The sequence below is a fragment of the Pogoniulus pusillus genome, chromosome Z (assembly GCF_015220805.1).
Source record: "Pogoniulus pusillus isolate bPogPus1 chromosome Z, bPogPus1.pri, whole genome shotgun sequence".
Taxonomy (NCBI): domain Eukaryota; kingdom Metazoa; phylum Chordata; class Aves; order Piciformes; family Lybiidae; genus Pogoniulus; species Pogoniulus pusillus.
This window is the reverse complement of record NC_087309.1, coordinates 10881951-10901300: the sequence shown is the minus strand read 5'-3', so window position 1 is coordinate 10901300 and position 19350 is coordinate 10881951. Positions and strand designations below refer to the sequence as shown.

The 19350-nt window shown below is 40.8% G+C and overlaps 1 protein-coding gene across 1 annotated transcript; it reads left to right on the top strand.

Moving 5' to 3' along the window:
- Positions 1–1571: 1571 nt before the first annotated feature.
- TARS1 (threonyl-tRNA synthetase 1) lies at positions 1572–18586 on the top strand. The gene is made up of 19 exons (XM_064176300.1): positions 1572–1652; positions 2050–2130; positions 2982–3172; positions 3832–3955; positions 5024–5145; positions 5358–5475; positions 6195–6259; positions 6342–6420; positions 6956–7102; positions 7987–8085; positions 8792–8958; positions 9981–10143; positions 10232–10369; positions 11410–11487; positions 13902–14002; positions 14095–14199; positions 14837–14909; positions 15582–15696; positions 17386–18586. Exons 1-19 carry the CDS (start codon positions 1632–1634, stop codon positions 17532–17534), a joined length of 2136 nt encoding a protein of 711 aa, XP_064032370.1. The 5' UTR covers positions 1572–1631; the 3' UTR covers positions 17535–18586.
- Positions 18587–19350: the final 764 nt, after the last annotated feature.

The window sequence follows — 19350 nt, the reverse complement described above, 5'->3', positions numbered from 1 at the left end:
AAGAGAGCCAGTGGCATCCTGGCCTGCATCAGGAATGGTGTGGTCAGCAGGAGCAGGGAGGTCATTCTGCCCCTGGACTCTGCACTGGTTAGACCACACCTTGAGTGCTGTGTTCAGTTCTGGGCCCCCAGTTTAGGAGGCACATTGAGATGCTTGAGCATGTCCAGAGAAGGGCGACGAGGCTGGTGAGAGGCCTTGAGCACAGCCCTACGAGGAGAGGCTGAGGGAGCTGGGATTGGTTAGCCTGGAGAAGAGGAGGCTCAGGGGTGACCTTATTGCTGTCTACAACTACCTGAGGGGAGGTTGTGGCCAGGAGGAGGTTGCTCTCTTCTCTCAGGTGGCCAGCACCAGAACAAGAGGACACAGCCTCAGGCTGCGCCAGGGGAAATTTAGGCTTGAGGTGAGGAGAAAGTTCTTCACTGAGAGAGTCATTGGACACTGGAATGGGCTGCCCGGGGAGGTGGTGGAGTCGCCGTCCCTGGAGCTGTTCAAGGCAGGATTGGATGTGGCACTTGGTGCCATGGTCTAGCCTTGAGCTCTGTGGTAAAGGGTTGGACTTGATGATCTATGAGGCCTCTTCCAACATTGGTGATACTGTGATACTGCGCAAAAGTTGCAGCAGAGGTCCAGTCCAAGCCTCAGCCCTGACACCTATCTTTCAAAGTAAGGACACTATGCCAAGATTTCTTGAAAACATTAAATCTTGCAAGAAACACTTTTCTCAAATCAGGCTATTAAATAGTTCACCGCATACATGCTAAAGCCTTGGAACTGACTGCACTGGGAGTCCACGGCCATCATGAGATTGTGTGAACAAAACGTAACCTTCCCCAATTAAACTATTATTATTATTATTATTATTACTATTATTATTATTTATTATTATTATTATTATTATTATTATTATTATTATTATTATTATTATTATTATTATTATATAAAAACAACGGAAGAGACAAAAGGGGGACTGATTCTAAGGTTACAAAGCAAAAACTCGTGCCTGAATGCCACTTCCTTCTTAGAGATGCTGGCAGCCTCCTACACAACACTAAGCCTCTCACCAGGCCTAACCAAAGCAGCCACTGCCGGGGCCCCCGCAACCTCCTCAGAATCTATTCCACATTTTGCCCGGAGAAATCAAGTATCAGACAATCCGATCCTGTCCCCACTGCAAAGAGCACTGCCATTCGATTCATCTTCCTCTGCAGCGCTGGCTCAGAGGAACGGCAGCTCAGTCGCTCCACCCCTCTGTCTGCTGTCACCTCCGCGGGGCCCCGCGGAAGGCAGGTTGTGTTTCTCCGCGCAGGAGCGCGGCGCGCAGGGCTGTGCAGACAGGAGCCCGCATTCAGCCCTCTCCAGTACTGCTACCCCCTCCGCCACCTTGCGCTGCTGGGGCCTCTAACAGACCGTCTTCACTCCACCGCATTGGCTATGCAGCCCTAGCCGCAGCCATACACTCCACGGCCGCCCAGCCGTGCGTTCCCTTCCTGCCCTATAGGCCCAGTCGCCGAGGCTCCAAGCGGAGTCGCTACAACCACCCCAAGTTGCATCAGCTACTGGCTGCCGGAAGGCGCCTGCGCAGGGCTGCTCCCGCCCCTTCCCCGCTACGCCGAGCGGCTCCGCGTGCGGTGATGGCGGGCGCTGGCAGCCAGGTGGGCCCGGCAGCGGGGCGGTGGGTCGCGCTGGAGCGCCGGCTCTTGCCTCAGCTCGGCGCCACCTTACGCGGGTGTCCCGAGGCGGAGTGTGCCCTGCTTCCCTCGACAGGCCTGGGCTGGGGGAGGAGGGGGGTGCTGGCCCTGTCGGGACAATGGGGTTTGTGGCAGGAGAGTGCAAGGCCTCTCTCTTCTCATCCTTTTAGCAGGTGGCCAGGGGTTTCCTCAGATCCGGGGGAGCAGGGTCGGAAGGGAATGAGGTTTACCTGAGAGCAGAAGAGCGAGTGTTTGGGCTGCGGTTTTCCGGGATAAAGAAACCGGGTTTTTTACCTGGCGTGCGGGTCTGAGGGGACTGAAAGCGGCTGCTGTAGCATGAGGAAATGGTTCTCGCCCGCAGGTAAATGCTGGGGAGGAAAAAAAGGCAGACTGCGGAAAGAAGAAAATGAAAGAAGGGGCCGGTGATGGAGGGAGGGCGGAGGTAAGCTGCCCAGTGCCACGGGCCCTTGAGCTATGTGGTCTCCTGGTTGCGGCACTGCGTACTGCTGGCGTTGCTGCTCTTCGTTCCTCTGAAGTGTTTTGTGTGGCGCTACAGTTAATCCTTTCCCCACCCTTATTTCCTAAACTTTGCCGTAAGATAACTTTGTTGCTTCTACACCAGGTTGTATTGTTGTAACGGGTAAGCATTTCTATAGTTGCAACTTGGTGGTGCAAATCGCTTTGTGCCTGTTCGCACTGGGAGATGGGCAGCAGGTGTCTGGGATGAGGAAAGTCTGCATAAGGCGCCCTGGCTTCCGCGTTCGTGGTGGTTAAATCCCTCTGACTTCACAGAGCTGCCAGCTGTTAGCCAGCATTTATCCTGAGCCTACTGCATAGCTCTGTAACCTGATAGACCTGACATCGTTGTATGATGTGTGGGCTGGATTCATTTCCTCTATAGGTGCTCAGAAGAGAATTATTCCCTTTGTTTTTTCGGACGTAACGATAATCTATTTTTATTTTGAATTTACGGAGTGTTTTCAGATTTCTTATTGTGTAGCTTATTAAACAGCTGTTCAATAAACTATGTAGTAACTTATTAACATGTGTACATTAATAAAGTGTACAGCGTTACATTTCAAAGCAGTTTTCATTAAATCAAACTCAGCACTGTATAGTTAATACATCATTAATATGTAGTAATAACACTTATTAGTTAAAGCACATATATAGATAAGGCCACATAATTGCTTGTGAAAAGTATGTCAGGAACTCAAACAAGATGGATATAACGTGTTATTAGACTAATAATCTATTGATTTTTTTTCTTTTGTCTTTATTCATTTTGTGTAGCTGAATCCCTGGCCTGCATTTATCAATGAACGTTTAGAAATGTACAATAAACTTAAAGCTGAACATGATGGCCTCCTTGCAGAAAGAGCTGCAAATGATAGCAAACCCATTAAAGTTATGCTACCTGATGGCAAGCAGGTTGATGCTGAATCTTGGAAGACTACTCCTTATCAGATTGCTTGTGGAATTAGGTATGATTCTATTCTGTGATATGAGTACAGTCAGCTCTATGTCTGCAGGTTGTTGCTGTATTTTGTTTTATATGGCAGATAGCCATTAAAAAGAGCAGTGGCATGTCTCCAGGTTATTCAGACTTAACTGTGGAGTAGATTTAAACAGTGCCACTGGACAGCCTGACAGTTAAAATTAGAAAAACTGGGTGATTCTTGGCAGTGATATGTGGTTTGCTTTTTTTTTTTTCCTGGCTTAGGTGCCATGTCATTGTAACCTTTACCACATTTGTGATCTGGGGTCGATGAAAGGGTTTTTAGCCTTTTGGAAGCAGAATGTAAAAGTTAGTACATCAGAAAATGTGTTTGATAATTTTTAAAAGAGAAGCTCTGTGTTTTATTGCAGTAGAATTTGAAAGCCATTTAGCACTTTTTGAGGCTGCTGCCCCTCAAGTGAAATAAGCTAATGAGTATTGTTGAGTATACAGCAGAGTTTTCTTCTCCCATCTCTGAGGTGCAGGTAGGATTTTCCTGAATGTTCAAGACTGGCTAAACTGCTCTCTTATTATGAATTTTTGGCATTGAGCCCTTCTAAAAATCATACTTAACTTTGGGGGCAAATTTGGGGAACTGAAACTTGCTGATTTCGAAAGATTAAATACTGTGTATTTATTCTGTAGTCAGGGCTTAGCTGATAACACTGTTATTGCTAAAGTGAACAAGATGGTTTGGGATCTAGACCGTCCTTTGGAGGAGGATTGTACCCTGGAGCTGCTTAAGTTTGAAGATGAAGAAGCTCAAGCAGTGAGTGTCTTCTACAAAAATTTGTTTACCTGTAGATTTGCATTAAGCTCAGCCTTGTGTAGTTATTTGCATCTTTACTGTGTTCAGAAGACAAGGGGAAGGGAACAGGTTTGCTGTGTATGTACATTTACATTTTCTATTAGCTCCATAAAAGGGAGACTGAGTACTGCAAATAATGTGCATTCTGCTGTGTATTGGCAGCCAAGTCTGCTAGCAGTTGGTGCAGGTGATGTCAAGTCTGCTCTTGTTAAAATTTATTTGCAGCCTTCATGTTAATGGTCTTTTGAACTGATACCTTCAGCACTGACTTTGAAAACAGCACTCAATACAAAAAGTACTGTCTATGTACAATCACAGATAGTACTGAATAGACTTCTCTTTTACTTGGTACATGCAGAAGTGCATACTTTATTTTGTCTGTTCATTCAGATGCTTGTGGATATCCAGTAAATTTGTAAATACTATCTTAAGAAAAAATAATTTGATGCAGGAAGCTGTCAAAGTCATCACAGAGGTCTTCCATTGAAATTTGGGGGCTTTGAATTGGTTAAATAATGACTTCTGTGAGGTTTCTGTTTTCTGTTATGTGCAAATAAAAGCAAACTGAACTCTTGTAGATTGCTTTTAATTTGCCAGTGCTTCAGGCGAACGACAAGATGGAACTTCAAGAACTGTTCTACTTCAGTGCAGGACTTCCCAGACATAAAATCTTCAGACAGACAGTATGGCATTCTGTTGAAAGTGCATCTGTTGCTCTTTATGCAGAGCTTATTTGTAGAAGTTCATTGGAAAAAAATTCTTAATGAGTTTCTTGACTTTTTGACATTAATTGAATTATTTCAACAATAGCTGAAAATAATTATTTGGTACCAGGCTGTAAACAATTTTTTGAGTAGTGGTACTTAGAATAAGAGCATTGTTGGGCAGGTCATGTTTTTTCTGCAGACTGCTCTAATGTGGGCTGTACATTTAGTATCAAAAGCAAGCATTCCAGAAAAGGTTTTAAATAAAACACTCAGAACTGTGCTGTGGGTATTCAGACTAATCCTCTGTCCGTACTTCCATTAGGTGTACTGGCACTCAAGTGCTCACATAATGGGTGAAGCGATGGAACGTATCTATGGTGGCTGCTTGTGCTATGGCCCACCAATAGAAAATGGATTTTATTATGACATGTTCCTTGAGGAAGGGTAGGTTTTGTACTTTTCTTTTTTAGATGGTGGGGGGGGGATGGCAATCAGTAAAATTAATGTTACTTGCTTGCTTCCTAAGCAAAGTGATTCACACCACTGCAGACTGCTTTGTTCTTAGCAATGTGTCTTATCCACAAGCTGCTGCATGGTGGCTGGGTCAGAAACTGAAAGCAGGAATGATTCACTCTTTTTGTGTGTGTTTGTTTTAGAGGTGTATCAAGTAATGACTTCTCTGCTTTGGAAACATTGTGCAAAAAGATAATGAAGGAAAAACAAGCCTTTGAAAGACTGGAAGTTAAAAAGGAAACACTACTTGAAATGTTTAAGGTGGGCTGGTTTAGAAGTCCATTTGTGACATTCAACAAAAAATGAGCAAAGATGTCATTCTTAGGTTCTCAGGAATATGCACTGTATTCTCTGCCACTGGAAAAATTTATGCCCATGGAGTAATCTTGGTAGCCATGTTCTTTGTTTATTTCCCACTGATGAAAATTCACAGTATTTCATATGCAATTACATGACACCTGTATTATATTGGCTTTTAGTAAAGTGCTGTGGTGATAGTGTAACTGCTTGTGCTGATGCATTCAGAAACCTTCATGGAACATGTTTTAGAATGAGTACTTCTGTCCAAGCAACATCAAAAGCTGATCCTTTCTCTTGAGTACTTACCTGCAAATAATTTTCCTGTGTTCTTGAGACAGAAATTACTCGATTTCACTATTAGGATATCAGGAGGATCAAAGTATCATTCAGGTTGGAAAGTGCCTTTGTAGGTCCCTAGTCTGATCTTCTAAACAGGGCATGGATGGGTTCAACACTGAAGTGAGACCACATTTCTCAGAGCTCATATATTTGGGCCTTCTAAACCACTAAGGGTGGTAACTGCACAAAGTGGTCTCTGGGCAGCTTGCTCCACTACTAGACTATATTTATGTCTTCCTGTTTTTCTTTTATAATCCTGTTTTGATGCAGTCTAACATCAGGTTTTCAATTATCTTGCTTAACAAGAAGTTAACAAATATGTGTGCTGCTTTTCTTCTCAGTATAATAAATTCAAGTGTCGTATCCTGAAGGAGAAGGTCAATACTCCAACTACAACCGTATACAGGTAATTATGCATGCATCACAATATTGCTGGATATAACCTTTTAAGATTAAATATATCAGAGGAGTGCTCCCCTCTTTTTTAGGTGTGGTCCCTTGATAGATCTGTGCAGAGGACCTCATGTTAGACATACTGGCAAGATAAAAACCATAAAAATTCATAAGGTGAGTGCTGAAACTGCCCTAGACAAATGTTTTCATGGCAAATGTCTTGCTGTCTTTGGGCAATATGGTCATGGTCTATCCAAGAATGTATTACTAAATGTAAAAAGTTGGGAAAGGGTTGTGTGCTAGAACAGCAGTTGGTGTGAAGCTCAAATAGGTGGCCAGGACCTGCAGTTCCAGTGCAGATAAGAGCATGAGTATGGCTGAAGTCTCAGTTGAACTGAGTTCATAAATATTTGCACAGCTGATGATTGTAGCTGTGTGTGCGTAAACAATTTGAATAGGATGACTACAAATAAACAAATAGACCTTAAAATAAAACACAAGAGAGCTTAAAACCATGTTTACGTACTCTGTTCACCTCTGCTTTCTGGATATTTCTAATGAGTGCTCTGAATGTAAGATAAAACTTCCCTTATGCCTTTTTTGTTCTACTTTAGTGATTTATTAATAATTGCACGCCTTCTCATAGCAGCCATGGTAATAAAACATGGAGGCTTCTCCTTTTTTTCATTGGGTTTTTTTTTGCATGCAGAATTCTTCTACCTATTGGGAAGGCAAGGCTGATATGGAATCCCTCCAGCGGATCTATGGAATTTCGTTCCCAGATGCAAAAATGCTGAAGGAATGGGAGAAATTCCAGGAGGAGGCTAAAAACAGAGATCATAGAAAAATTGGGCGGGTGAGACAGTTTTTTTGTTAATGTATTTCACAAACACCGTGTTACTCATAACTCCTAAAGTAGAAGCATTTTGCAAACAACATACACTTGCTGTCACAACTAAAATATGACACAACTGTACTTTCAGCCAGGTTGCAAAGTTAGGAATTTTGCTCTTGAAGGATGTCTAAAATCCTAAAAGAAATGACTGGTATGTAGACTTTGCCATTTGAAACACAACTAGATTCTTAGTCTACAGATCAAGAACATAAATGCTTTGCAGACAGTGCTCCTTCCTATGCAGTTTGTTGTAATCTGTTCACTCTACAGCTCCTTCCGTGCATGAGGATTTATAATCCAGTATACATTTCTGTGTTTTTTCAGTTGGTTGGTTTTTTTTGATTGATTTTATAGATTTAAACCCTTCTCCTAATGTTGATACCCCTGAACACTGTTAATGGTCTGCTGCTAGGACATTAGGAAAATATGCACAAGAATTCACTGTGCATGTGCATATTCACTGTATGCATTAGTCAGTTGCAGTCCATACAGTCAGTTCACATGCAGATAGCTGGAGAGCTGAAGAAGCAGAACTAAACAAAACTTGTCAGTGTACAAAAGGAGCTGTTAGAGCACACAAGCTGCGCATAATTGTGAAGTTTTTGAAGCATCAGTTGTGCAACAGGAAGCTTAACAATTTCATTCTCCTGTAAGTACTGATGGAGATATAGATAGCAGTGTAAATGCATCTGGCCTGTTTGTATTGGTTTGGGTTTATTTTTTTTACATTATTTATTAAAAAAAAAAGATTAGCAATGCCCAGTCAGTAGTAATGTAGTTTTTGATTGTTAACTGAAAAAAAAATGGGTGTACCAATGCTAAGGTTTTCAAATATTTTTCTGCAGGACCAAGAACTGTTTTTCTTTCATGAACTCAGCCCTGGTAGCTGTTTTTTCTTGCCAAAAGGAGCTTACATCTATAACACATTAATTGAATTCATCCGGGTAAGAAACGTCTTTTGGAAATCTCATAGAAGAAATTGCTTAATTGTAGAAAAAGACATAGCAGCATGCTACCTGTAACAGTATTATCAACCCTTCTTTTCAAGTTAGTGTAATGGCTTAGTTCTGTGAGTCACAGAATTGGAGAAACCTGATTTCTTTGAACTGGTCTTGTCACAACTTCTAATAAGACATGTTTTTGTCAATACTTAATACTTGCAGCTAAGGCAATGTTGATGCATTTTAGTATGAGTTCTTTGACATCTAGCAGCATAGCTAAACTCACACTGTTCTCCTGACGGGTGTTCATTTGTTGGAATAAACTTACTAGATTTGGCCTTGTAGAACTGTTTATTATGAAATTATGTGTAGGAAAAAACCACACTGATTTTCCTGTTGTAATATTTAAAGTCTGTCTTATTACCGTATATTTGGGCTGCAGTGTACTACCAAGTGTCATTGAGTAATTAGAGGCTGCTGATTTGCCTGCAGAGAGGAAGCTTGTTCTTCTTGCTTACTACACAGAAACTGTTCGGGGGAAGGGTGGTGCTGGTGGAAGGGATATATCTTGGCATGTCCAGCTTGAATCTTTCTCCTTCTTCTTGAGTCATTGACTTTTGCAGGGCAACATTTACAAATTGATGGCTGAAATCTATTACTTGAGTTTGCTTTCTTAGTTACTGGTTTTGTACTGGATCTTTTGTTTCAGAGCGAGTATCGGAAACGTGGATTCCAGGAGGTAGTGACTCCAAATGTTTTCAATAGCAAACTATGGATGACTTCAGGACACTGGCAGCATTACAGTGACAACATGTTTTCGTTTGAAGTAGAGAAAGAAATCTTTGCTCTCAAGCCTATGAACTGTCCAGGACACTGGTAAGTATATAGTGAATCTAGTTTACCCGAGATGCTGCTGATTGAAAAAAAGTTTTCTTTGAAAAATGCTGTTTCTTTTACCTGCTTATTGCAAAGATAGCTATCTTGCAACATTCAGATGTGACATGCTGTCAGGAGTGAGGTAATCAAGTTTTGTTGTCTACATTCTCTCTTTACTTTAGACACTGAGAAATAACTGATTTAGAAAGGAGGCATAATATGGCACTACTAAACCTGGATGCCAAAAGTAGATAATGAGCCTTTGCCATTGACATTTTAAGCCAATTTAGGCATTCGGGTTTTACAAGCTGCATTATTTTTTCTCCGTGAGATGAGGGAAGCCTAGCAGTTATAAAAAGGTTTTCCTGACAAAACTAAATCTGAATGAAGGTTGTATCCAGTTTGCTATTTGCATCCATAATGGAAAGGATGCCAAAGGTTTTGGAAAAGACATATAAGGTGATTGAATCCATCTATTATCTGTCTACCAAATCTGATGCTAAACCACATATCATGTACCACATCTACCTGTCTTTCAAATGCCTCCAAGGATGGAGATTCAACTGCCTCCCTGGGGGGCAGGTTCTAGTGTTCGATAACCATTTCATTGGAGAAGTTCCTTCTCATGTCATCCTGAATCTCCTCTGGTGCAACTTGAGGCCATTTCCTCACACCCTTTTACTTGTTATACAGAGAAGGGATTGGCACTTGCATTGCTACAGCCACTTTTCAGGTAGTTGTAGCCTCCTCCACAGTAAGCAACCCCAGTTCCCTCAGCTGCTCCTTTGACCTGTTCTCAAGACCCTTCATCAGTTTCATTGACCTTCTCTGGACCTGCTTCAGCATTGTGATGTCTTTCTTTTAGTGAGGGCTCCAAAACTGAACACAATTCTCAAGGTGTGGCCTCAATGCTGAGTACAGGAGAGGGTTCTAAGCCAGTACTTTGCTACTGGCTGCTTCTCACTGTCTGCTTGCAGAATTTTGATTCTAAATGAGCTTCAAGTAATAAACTTTTCCTTTAGCCTTATGTTTGATCATCGTCCAAGATCATGGCGTGAGCTGCCATTACGATTGGCTGATTTTGGTGTTCTGCATCGAAATGAACTGTCAGGAGCTCTTACAGGACTCACTCGAGTACGTCGGTTCCAGCAGGATGATGCTCACATATTCTGTGCAATGGAGCAGGTATGCACTACTGTTTAATGAAGTCAGGTATTAAAATCAGATTAAACGAGTTTTCCCATGTTTGATACTTTATTTCTATCTCCTAAAGATTGAAGAGGAGATAAAGAGTTGTCTGCAGTTCTTGCGTACTGTGTATGATGTCTTTGGATTTTCCTTTAAACTGAACCTGTCCACTCGTCCTGAAAAGTACCTGGGAGATATTGAAGTGTGGAATCAAGCTGAGAAGGTAAACAGTAGTTTTAATAACCTTTTACCTGAAAGCAAGACTGCAGATGGAGGTCGTGTGAGAACATTATGCCTTCTGGGAGGTACAGTGACAGCTGGGCATGAGCAATATAACTTCAGTAACTGTTTTTGTTTCAGTCTGGCTGCTGTAAATAGCTTGTTTTCCATACAGAAGTAATCTCCATGTCAGGATCAAACTACCTTACTCTGCTTGTATTTGGTAATTAGAAAAAAAAGAGGAAGAGAATTCTGACAACCCTTTTTGTAAGACTTTGGAGTCGGCTTCCAAAACTCCAGTTGCTTTTGTTATTAAAGTGGTGGTGTTAGCTACTGCCAGTGCAGTGCTGGGAAGAAAATAGGGCAGAAATAGCCATTAGGTGTATCAAGGTGAGTCACTGCAAGATTATCTACAAACTTTTGGGTCCAGAAATTTTGAATCTAAAAATCAGTATCTGAAGGGAGCTTAGAAGAAAGCTAGAGAGGGACTGTTTACAATGGCAGGTAGCACCAGGACGTGAGTCAGTGGTTTTAAACTTAGAGCAGGGCAGATTTACATGGGACTTCAGGAGGAAGGTCTTTAGTGTGAGGGTGGCTGGAACACTGGAAGAGGTTGCCCAGGAAGGTGATGTAGGCCTCATCCCTGAAGACATTCAAGATCAGGTTTGATGGGGCTCTGAGCAGCTTGATCTAGTAGGGGATGCGCCTGCTTGCTGCAGGGAAATTGGGGTAGATAACCTTTAAAGGTCCTCTCCAACTCAGTGCATTCTGTGATCCTGTGATTAGAAATTTTTGTGTCTTAGCTAATACTGCTTGTTTGGCAACTTCCAAAATCATTGAATTAACTTTGTTCAATTTAGGATTATTTTTTTTTTAACTGAGACTCGTCCAAGACTTTCCTTGAAATAAAATGACTTGGCAGCAGTAACTGAGAAGTAGTGAGAATTCAGTGTCAGATCTGTAGCAGCAGGCTAACCTTATGCTGTAACGTGGAAATAGAGTAATGACTTGGAAGCACTGAATGTATGTGTCCTTTATCTCTAGCAACTTGAAAACAGCCTCAATGATTTTGGTGAGAAGTGGGAGTTAAACCCTGGTGATGGAGCTTTCTATGGCCCTAAGGTTAGTATGTTGCTAACCCTGGTCTGGGTTAGGCTTTTAATTCTGTTTGGTTAAGGCAAGAAAATTACAATTCCCTGCTTCTGTTGATAGTAGCATAATCTATGCAGTAGTGGTAGCATGCAAATACTGTTCTTTGTTGTATAATAGATAAGGAGAAAAGCCCACAAACTTCATGTGTTTACAGAATTATGTCACCTTCCACATAAATGGGCAAAGTGTTTGCTATATGGTTTGTGCAAAATGTTTGCTAGATGACTTCAAATAGATACCTGACCAAGACAAAGTATCCTAGTTCATATTCTGGTTTAATTTAATTAAACAGGTACAGATTGGCAGTAAATGCTGTTAATACATAAAGAATGTTTTTCACACTATGTTATGAACAAGGGGGAGAAAATGATACAGTGGTGCTGTTGAGTTTCATTCATAAGCTTGTTAGAAACAACTTTTATTTTTCATTTAGTTTCCTGCATGTTTCCTTGCAGTGTAACATTACAACAAAATTTCTCAATGTCATTAAATTTTTCTAAAGCACTGGTGCTGTTACAGTTTGCCTAGAGAACACAGAACAGAATGGATTCTTAAATGGACAATTTGTTACAAAGTGAGATTTGGATTAGGAAGAGAAGATTGGAGGAGGACACTGGTTTTTTTCCTGGTTTTTTTTATGGTTATACCATTTTGAGGTGCTGTACATCTGAAATTTTATGGTTTCCCAGATACAAAAATCTCAGAAATACTTGATAGAGAGTACTCTGTGATCCTGATTTTTACATGTCTTTAATACTCATTACATTAGTTAAACCAGTTTACCTTCATAAACTATTTATCTACTGCTTAAATGCACATGAACAAAAGGTGGCACTCTAAGATCTGTACTAGCACTGCGCTTGTTACTATAGAAGTAATCTTTTTAGGGATAAGTGAATCCTGTCAGGAGAAGAACAAACCCAGACTTACTAGCAAATAAAAAAATCTGAAAAATGCTGCTTTTATTGGCACAGTTTTGTAGCAGTATTGAGTTGCTGGTGAGTTTTGGTATTTTAAAAAGCCTCTTGCATTGATTTTTTTTATTTTGTGGCATGGTTTTGATTGGTTGGTGTTTTGGTGTTTTTTTTTCTGAAGCTCTTCAGTTTGCACAAACTAAGGCTTTCTGGAAGTGTTGTGTTATCTTTGAGCATAAAGACACACAGCTTTACAAAATTACTTGTAAATCTTTAAAAAGTTACACTGCATTTATACACGTATTTAGTCATATAGTAAACTGGTTCTAATTTCTCTTTGCATGATAATTGAATCAATTTCATTTTATGAGTTGTAGGTGAAATGTGTTAGAATAGCTAATCATTACTAAATCCTGTTTGCATTCTACATTATGAATTTCCTCAGTTAACTTGAAGGAAGACAAATATCCTGCAGGATATTTGTTCCTAATGCACTCTAGCTCAAAGATGAGCAAACACAGCATTTTGCTCTGGTTTTAATGAGACTAGTTGAAGTTACATTTTTAAGTATTTCAAGGTAACCTAAATCTAGGTTACTTTGAAACTACTTGGTCTTTTTTTCTAGTTTGTAATTTGGTGATTTGAAATGCAGTAAGGTTATAAATAATTAATTTTGTTAGAAGCTCTTTATTGAGTAGCTGAACTATGATTAACTGGCTTCCAAATGCAAAATGAAAGATGTTTTGGAGTTCAGTTACTAAAACACCGATCTATTTGTTTGATACATAAATTAAAATATGGCACACAGGCCCAGCACACAACCATACTGGCAAAACAATGAATAATTTCAAGAGCACTGTGGTAAATAAATAAGGTCATGCCACTAGAAATCTACTAGTTTATATATCCATCTTGCCATCCAAATTTTATCATAAGTGTACTCTGGATGTTGCAACAGAAAGAATAGATTTGACTGCAGAGAGTGGTTAGATGGTTAGATGACTATTTAACAAAAATATTATCATCCCAGGTTCATGCCTTAAATTTATAATATATAATACAGAGGGATCAAGTCTTGCATAATGAAGGACTGTAAGTTTGCCAATTTCAGTTTGAAGGAAGTCTCACTGTGGTGGCACAAGTTCACTTCTGATACTGCACTTGCACTTATACTGCAAATTCTCTCAGTAAAAAAGCCCACGGAAGTCCCATACTGAGTTTCACAACATGTAGTCGGAGGAGTTATATGTAGTTCCACTATGAAGTAATGTTTGTCTATTAGCTTTAACATCTTTTCATTAGAACCTGAAAATCATTTAAGTCCTATTGCAGATAAAAGAAAAACTATTTTGTCTAAAACTACATACAGTTCCTGTGAAGCCTTCCATTTACAACAGTTTAAAACAATTTTCTTTCAGGAGGGCATGCTTGTATCCTTAACTGTAGTAAAAAATGTCTTTATTTTCTAAGATTGACATTCAAATTAAAGATGCCATTGGCCGCTACCATCAGTGTGCTACAATCCAGCTTGACTTCCAGCTGCCAGTCAGATTTAACCTCACTTTTGTTAGGTAAGCTGGTGTTTCAATTGCTATGTAATTTAATTTTACTGTCACTTAATAAAAAATACTTTACATGGAAAAAAACCATACTTTCTTCACAGCCATGATGGTAATGACAAGACAAGACCAGTTATCATTCACCGGGCTATCCTGGGATCTGTGGAGAGAATGATCGCCATTCTAACTGAAAACTATGGAGGCAAATGGTAACATTGAAAAGTAAATCTGTTTTTGCAGTTTGAGCAAACACTTTGTGTAAAAAATAGGCTAGCCTCAACCATGCAAGAATAAAGAGACATGCCATAGGTGTACCAGAAGGCAACTTCTTCTGAACCACATTGCTTAGATATTTAATAATTCTAGATATGGTAGCCTCTACCAGACAATGCTCATGCAGGTGCAGCATACAGCTTGTCTGCCAAAGGTGTATCTCTCAGCTTTGAGTTTGCAGCTGGGCTGCCTTGCAACAAGTTGTTTATGTAGGTCATCTCCTTTACCTCCTGTAGTATAATACCTTGCAGAGGTAATACCCTGTGATGGTAACAAAAGTCAAAAGTAAATGTTTTCCTCTAATTAGGTATAAGCGGAACAATTTGATTATAATTTACTATCTGTTGTAAGAGGCAACTCGGTTCTTCATGTCAAAAATTACTTCTGTCAACACCACAGTTCTTTCAGACAGCCCTTCTTGTGAGATAAGTGATAATGAGTATAGGTCTGTCTTTGCCTCTAAGCATCTGTGTCATTCTTCTGTATCAATATTAGTCCCATCTGTTAAAGAGGGTATTTTTATACTGAGAAATACTAAATCATACATAAACTTGTTTTGTTTGTTTATTGAAGGCCACTCTGGCTGTCTCCACAGCAGGTAATGGTGGTACCAGTTGGACCAACATGTGATGATTATGCTCAAAAGGTAATGTATGTGTATAATTAATAGTATTTATCCCAAAGAAATGTTACTGTCTTTTCATGTTGCATTGTATGATATTTGTATTACAGTGATGATTAGGTGCTGAAGTTGTAGAAATATCTTAAAACCTGAAATATGTTTGGGTTATTTAAATAACAGATGCTGATCTTTGTGAAGTTTTTGGATTTTAAAAGTTTATTTTTTCTTTCTAGCTCAAAAACTGTCTTTACCCTTCAGATTGCAGTCTCCCATGGCCATGTTCATCTTGCAAAAGAAGTAGAAAAAATCAAGATGGGTCTTTGCATATTTAGCAATCAGCAGGCTACCTCCTGTATTTCCTTCAAGCACATTATACATGATAGTCTGCAAAACAGATTCTTCCAATCAGAAAGTTTCACCATCTTGCCTCTTTTCTCGAGACTAAACTCAAATCACTGTCCAGCCCAAAATGCTAGATACTCGCATCAGTACTTAGTTACTTAGTGTTTATATGCTTGCATGATGGCTTCTTGCCTTCTTGACCTTCTTTCTTCAAACTAGGCTTATTTCCAATGTCTGAGCCTATGACAAGGCTTTCAGGGGTCAGATAAGATTGATTGGTTTAAGCCTACAAGTCATAAATATTTCATTGTGATGAATATCCTATGGTGACCATGCTAATACTTTGTCTCCTAGGTCAGGCAGCACTTCCACAATGCTGGATTAATGGCGGATGTTGATGTAGATCCAGGGTGCACACTGAACAAGAAAATCAGAAATGCTCAGCTTGCACAGTATAACTTTATTCTAGGTGAAGTATAGTGCTTTGGTTACAGTATCTTGACTTTCTTGCATATGCTATGTTGAGAAAGACCCTCAGGATCATCAAGTCCAACTGTTATCCTTACTCTGCAAAGTTGACTCTTAAACCGTATCCTCAAGCACCACATCTAAATGATTCCTAAACACATCCAGGGCTGGTGACTCGACCACCTCCCTGGGCAGCCCATTCCAATACCTGGCCACTCTTTCCATGAAAAAAATGTTTCCTGATGTCCAGTCTAAACCTACCCAGTTGTAGCTTGAGGCCATTCCCTTTTGTTCCATCACTAGTTACCTGTGAAGAGACCAGCACGAGCCTCTCCACAGTGTCCTTTCAGGTAGCTGTAGACAGCAATGAGGTCTCCCCTCAGCCTCCACTTCTTCAAACTAAATAGCCTCAGCCCCCTCATTGGCTCAGATTTATTCTCCAGACCCTTCCCCACCTTTGTTGTCCTCCTCTGCATTTGCTCCACCACCTCCACATCCCTCCTGTAACGAGGTGCCCAAAACTGAACACTATACTCAAGGTGTGGCCTCACCAGAGCCAATTACAAGGGGACAGGACGTCAGAGATTGGAAGGGACCCTAAGAGATACTTGAGTGCGCCTCCCCTGCCAGGGCAGGACCATACAGTCTAGCTTAGATCACAAAGGAATGCATCTAGATGGGCCTTGGAAGTCTCCAGAGAAGGAGACTCCACAATCTCTGGGGAATCTCTTCCAGGGTTCTGTGACACCGAAGAAGTTCCCCGTTGTGTTGAGGTGGAACCTCTTGCTCCTTGTCCTATCACAGGCATCAAGTGAGCAGAGCCTGTTGTCCTCCCCGGCCTTGACCCACATCCCTCAGATATTTATAGACTTTTATTAAATTCCCTCTCAATCTTCTCCAGACTAAAAAGCCCCAGATCCCTCATCCTCTCCTCCTAAGGCAGTGCTTCGGTCCCCTAATCATCCTTGTAGCCCTCTGCTGGACCCTCTCCAGCAGATCTCTACCCTCTTAAACAGATGAGCTCAAAACTGAACGCGGTACTCAAGATGAGGTGTCATAACCTCCCTACTGCTGCTGCACACAGCATTTCTAATACAAGCCAGGATGCCATTGGCTTTCCTTGCCACCTAGGCACACTGCTTGCTCATATTCAGTTGTTTGTCTTTTACATACTCCAGGTCCCTTTCTGCCAGGCATATCTCCAGCCACACCTGTAGCATTGCTTGTGGTTGTTATGGCCCAAGTGCTAGACCTGGCATTTGGCCTTGCCGAGTTTCATGCCATTAACACTGGCCCATCCATCCAATCTATCCAGGTCCCTCTGTAGAGCCTCCCTACACTCATGATCATCAACACTGCCGTCTAAGTTGGTGTTATCTGTGAACTTGCTGTTGACATGCTCTGTGTGTTCAAGGTCATTAATACACATGTTAGAAGTTTCAGACTGTTAAACAGATGTTAAATAGAAGTTACTAACTGGGATGCATTAGCATAGAAGGAGCCTTTGGTTTAGAAACACCTTCAGAGATCTAGGTGGGGAAAGCTGGGAGGAGGGTAAAGAAAGATTGGATGTGTTGGTTGGTAAACTTTTTAGAATGTTCTCAGTATTTCTAAGTTTTAAAGGAATGTGGAGGAGAAAGACATCTTGGTAAACATAAAGTTCATTGCTTTGCATCTTGGTTGTTTCTAGTTGTTGGTGAGAAGGAGAAGGCGAGTGGAACAGTGAACATCCGCACCAGGGATAACAAGGTGCATGGTGAGCGTACGATTGCAGACACTGTGGAGAGACTACTGGAACTGAAACGCTCTCGCTCCAGACAAGCTGAAGAGGAATTTTAACACCATCTACTCTGCCTGACATTAAAAAAAAAAAGGCAACAATTTTTTTCTAATTCATTTAACCACAGAGTTTGTAATATGTTTCACATTGGACCTCACACTCATTTTAGCAGAAATTTTTGATAGTCAAAAAAATTCGTTTTTGCAAAAATCAAATTTTCACTAACTTTAAATTCCCTGGCCTTTGGCTACTGGGAGATGCAGCAAGGTGAAAAGACCTTTTGTGTCCACAAGAGAAAATGCAAATGTTTAGCAGAATGCCCTTATCATTCCATCTACTTTCCGAAGTAAATAGATTTTGATAACAAATGACTTTCATGAAAGCTAATGTAAAGACCTCAAGTTTAAGCAACCACTTAAAAACCACGTGCTGCAGCAGCTTTTGGATTGTCTCCTTTAGCAAGGAAAGTGATATACATACAGTCCTGTCTGCTGCCCCTAGACCACATTAATACATTAACTTAAAGCAGTTCCCATTCCCGTGAATGGGAAAATGAACAGAAGTCTTCCACAGCTGTTGGTGCCTCTGGAGTTATCTCAGCTCTCACTGTATGGCACTCCTTATGTGAGGCCATCTGCCACAAAGTACTAAGCTGCTAACCAAAGCCAGTTATACTCACTTCCAAAGGCAAGCTCTACTGCTAACATAATAGCTGTAGAAAGGGGATACGACTGTCTGGAAGAAGTAGGGCATAGCAGGGCCAAGGAAGCAGCTGAAATAAAGACAGAAATCATGGGGATAGAGTTTCTGTTGTCAACTCTGAGCTGTGCTTTACAGAAGTGTGTGGATGTCACACCAGAAATTAATGTAGTGAAGCTGAAAAGAATGAGTTTTTAAAGACATGCTGTTTTTCAGCTCATTAGATACAGCCCTCTCCAGCAGAAAACTTCCCAAGCTTTTAGTCAGGGCATCACAGATTAGCAGCTGCTGTCTGACAGTTGAGGAATCTCATCAACTGGTTTTGGATTGGGATTTTTTTTTTTTCTGCACACCTGGCTGACAAGAGGCAAATACCTGTTGCTGACAAAAAATAAAGTCATAGTCTGAGGTTTTTTGTTGTTTGTGCTTGGTATTTTTATTTGTTAACTGACCTGAAGAACTTCAAAAGGTTGATAACTTCCTTTAAAAAGAAAACTTGCTACAGCCTTAACAAAGAGCAGACAGATCTGAGGACAGGTTTGAACCATTCTGTCTTTTGAAAACCTCCAGCTTTGATGATTTACTTTATTACTTGGGCAGAATTCATCTAACATTCTCCTATCTTTCTCAGGCCTGATGGTAACATGATACTAGCGCTTGAACCCATTGTGAATTTAATTTCACCAGACCACAACCGCAGCAGCTCAGCAAAATCTACTTCCTCATTCGCTTCCTTAGACCACATTCCAGCTAACTGCTGTGGAGAAAAACAAAACTGGGGAGATTGACTTTATACTGCATTGCTGCTTTCAGAAATACTTTTGATAAGGGTTCAGTAGGTTCCTTTTTTCTGTGTTGTACACCTGCTTTGTTTTGCTGCAAATCAGCAGAATTGGATGTAATTTTCCCTGGGACCGGAGGCCTTCATCATACATTGAAGCTAAACAAGAGGAGATCCTGATTCCCAAGGGAAAAGGAGCCACTAATTCTCTCTAGGAATCGTCTAAAACCAGCTCTCCCCTAGGCTAGTGTATGTTCTGAGAGAGCTCTTTTGTTTTACAGGAATGCTAGGCACAGTGGCATTAACTTAACCTTGGTTGTGCAGTGTGCTGGCAAGAGTAGAAGTCAGACTTGGACAAGTTATCATTGTAGAGAAAGCTGATTTGCTAAGCTCAG

Bases quoted from the DNA above. Each gene is read 5' to 3' on its own strand.
- TARS1 (XM_064176300.1), top strand. From the start codon at position 1,632: ATGGCGGGCGCTGGCAGCCAG. The intron at 3,173-3,831 runs GTATGATTCTAT...TTTATTCTGTAG, and splicing joins CAGATTGCTTGTGGAATTAG to TCAGGGCTTAGCTGATAACA. The intron at 7,103-7,986 runs GTGAGACAGTTT...ATTTTTCTGCAG, and splicing joins ATCATAGAAAAATTGGGCGG to GACCAAGAACTGTTTTTCTT.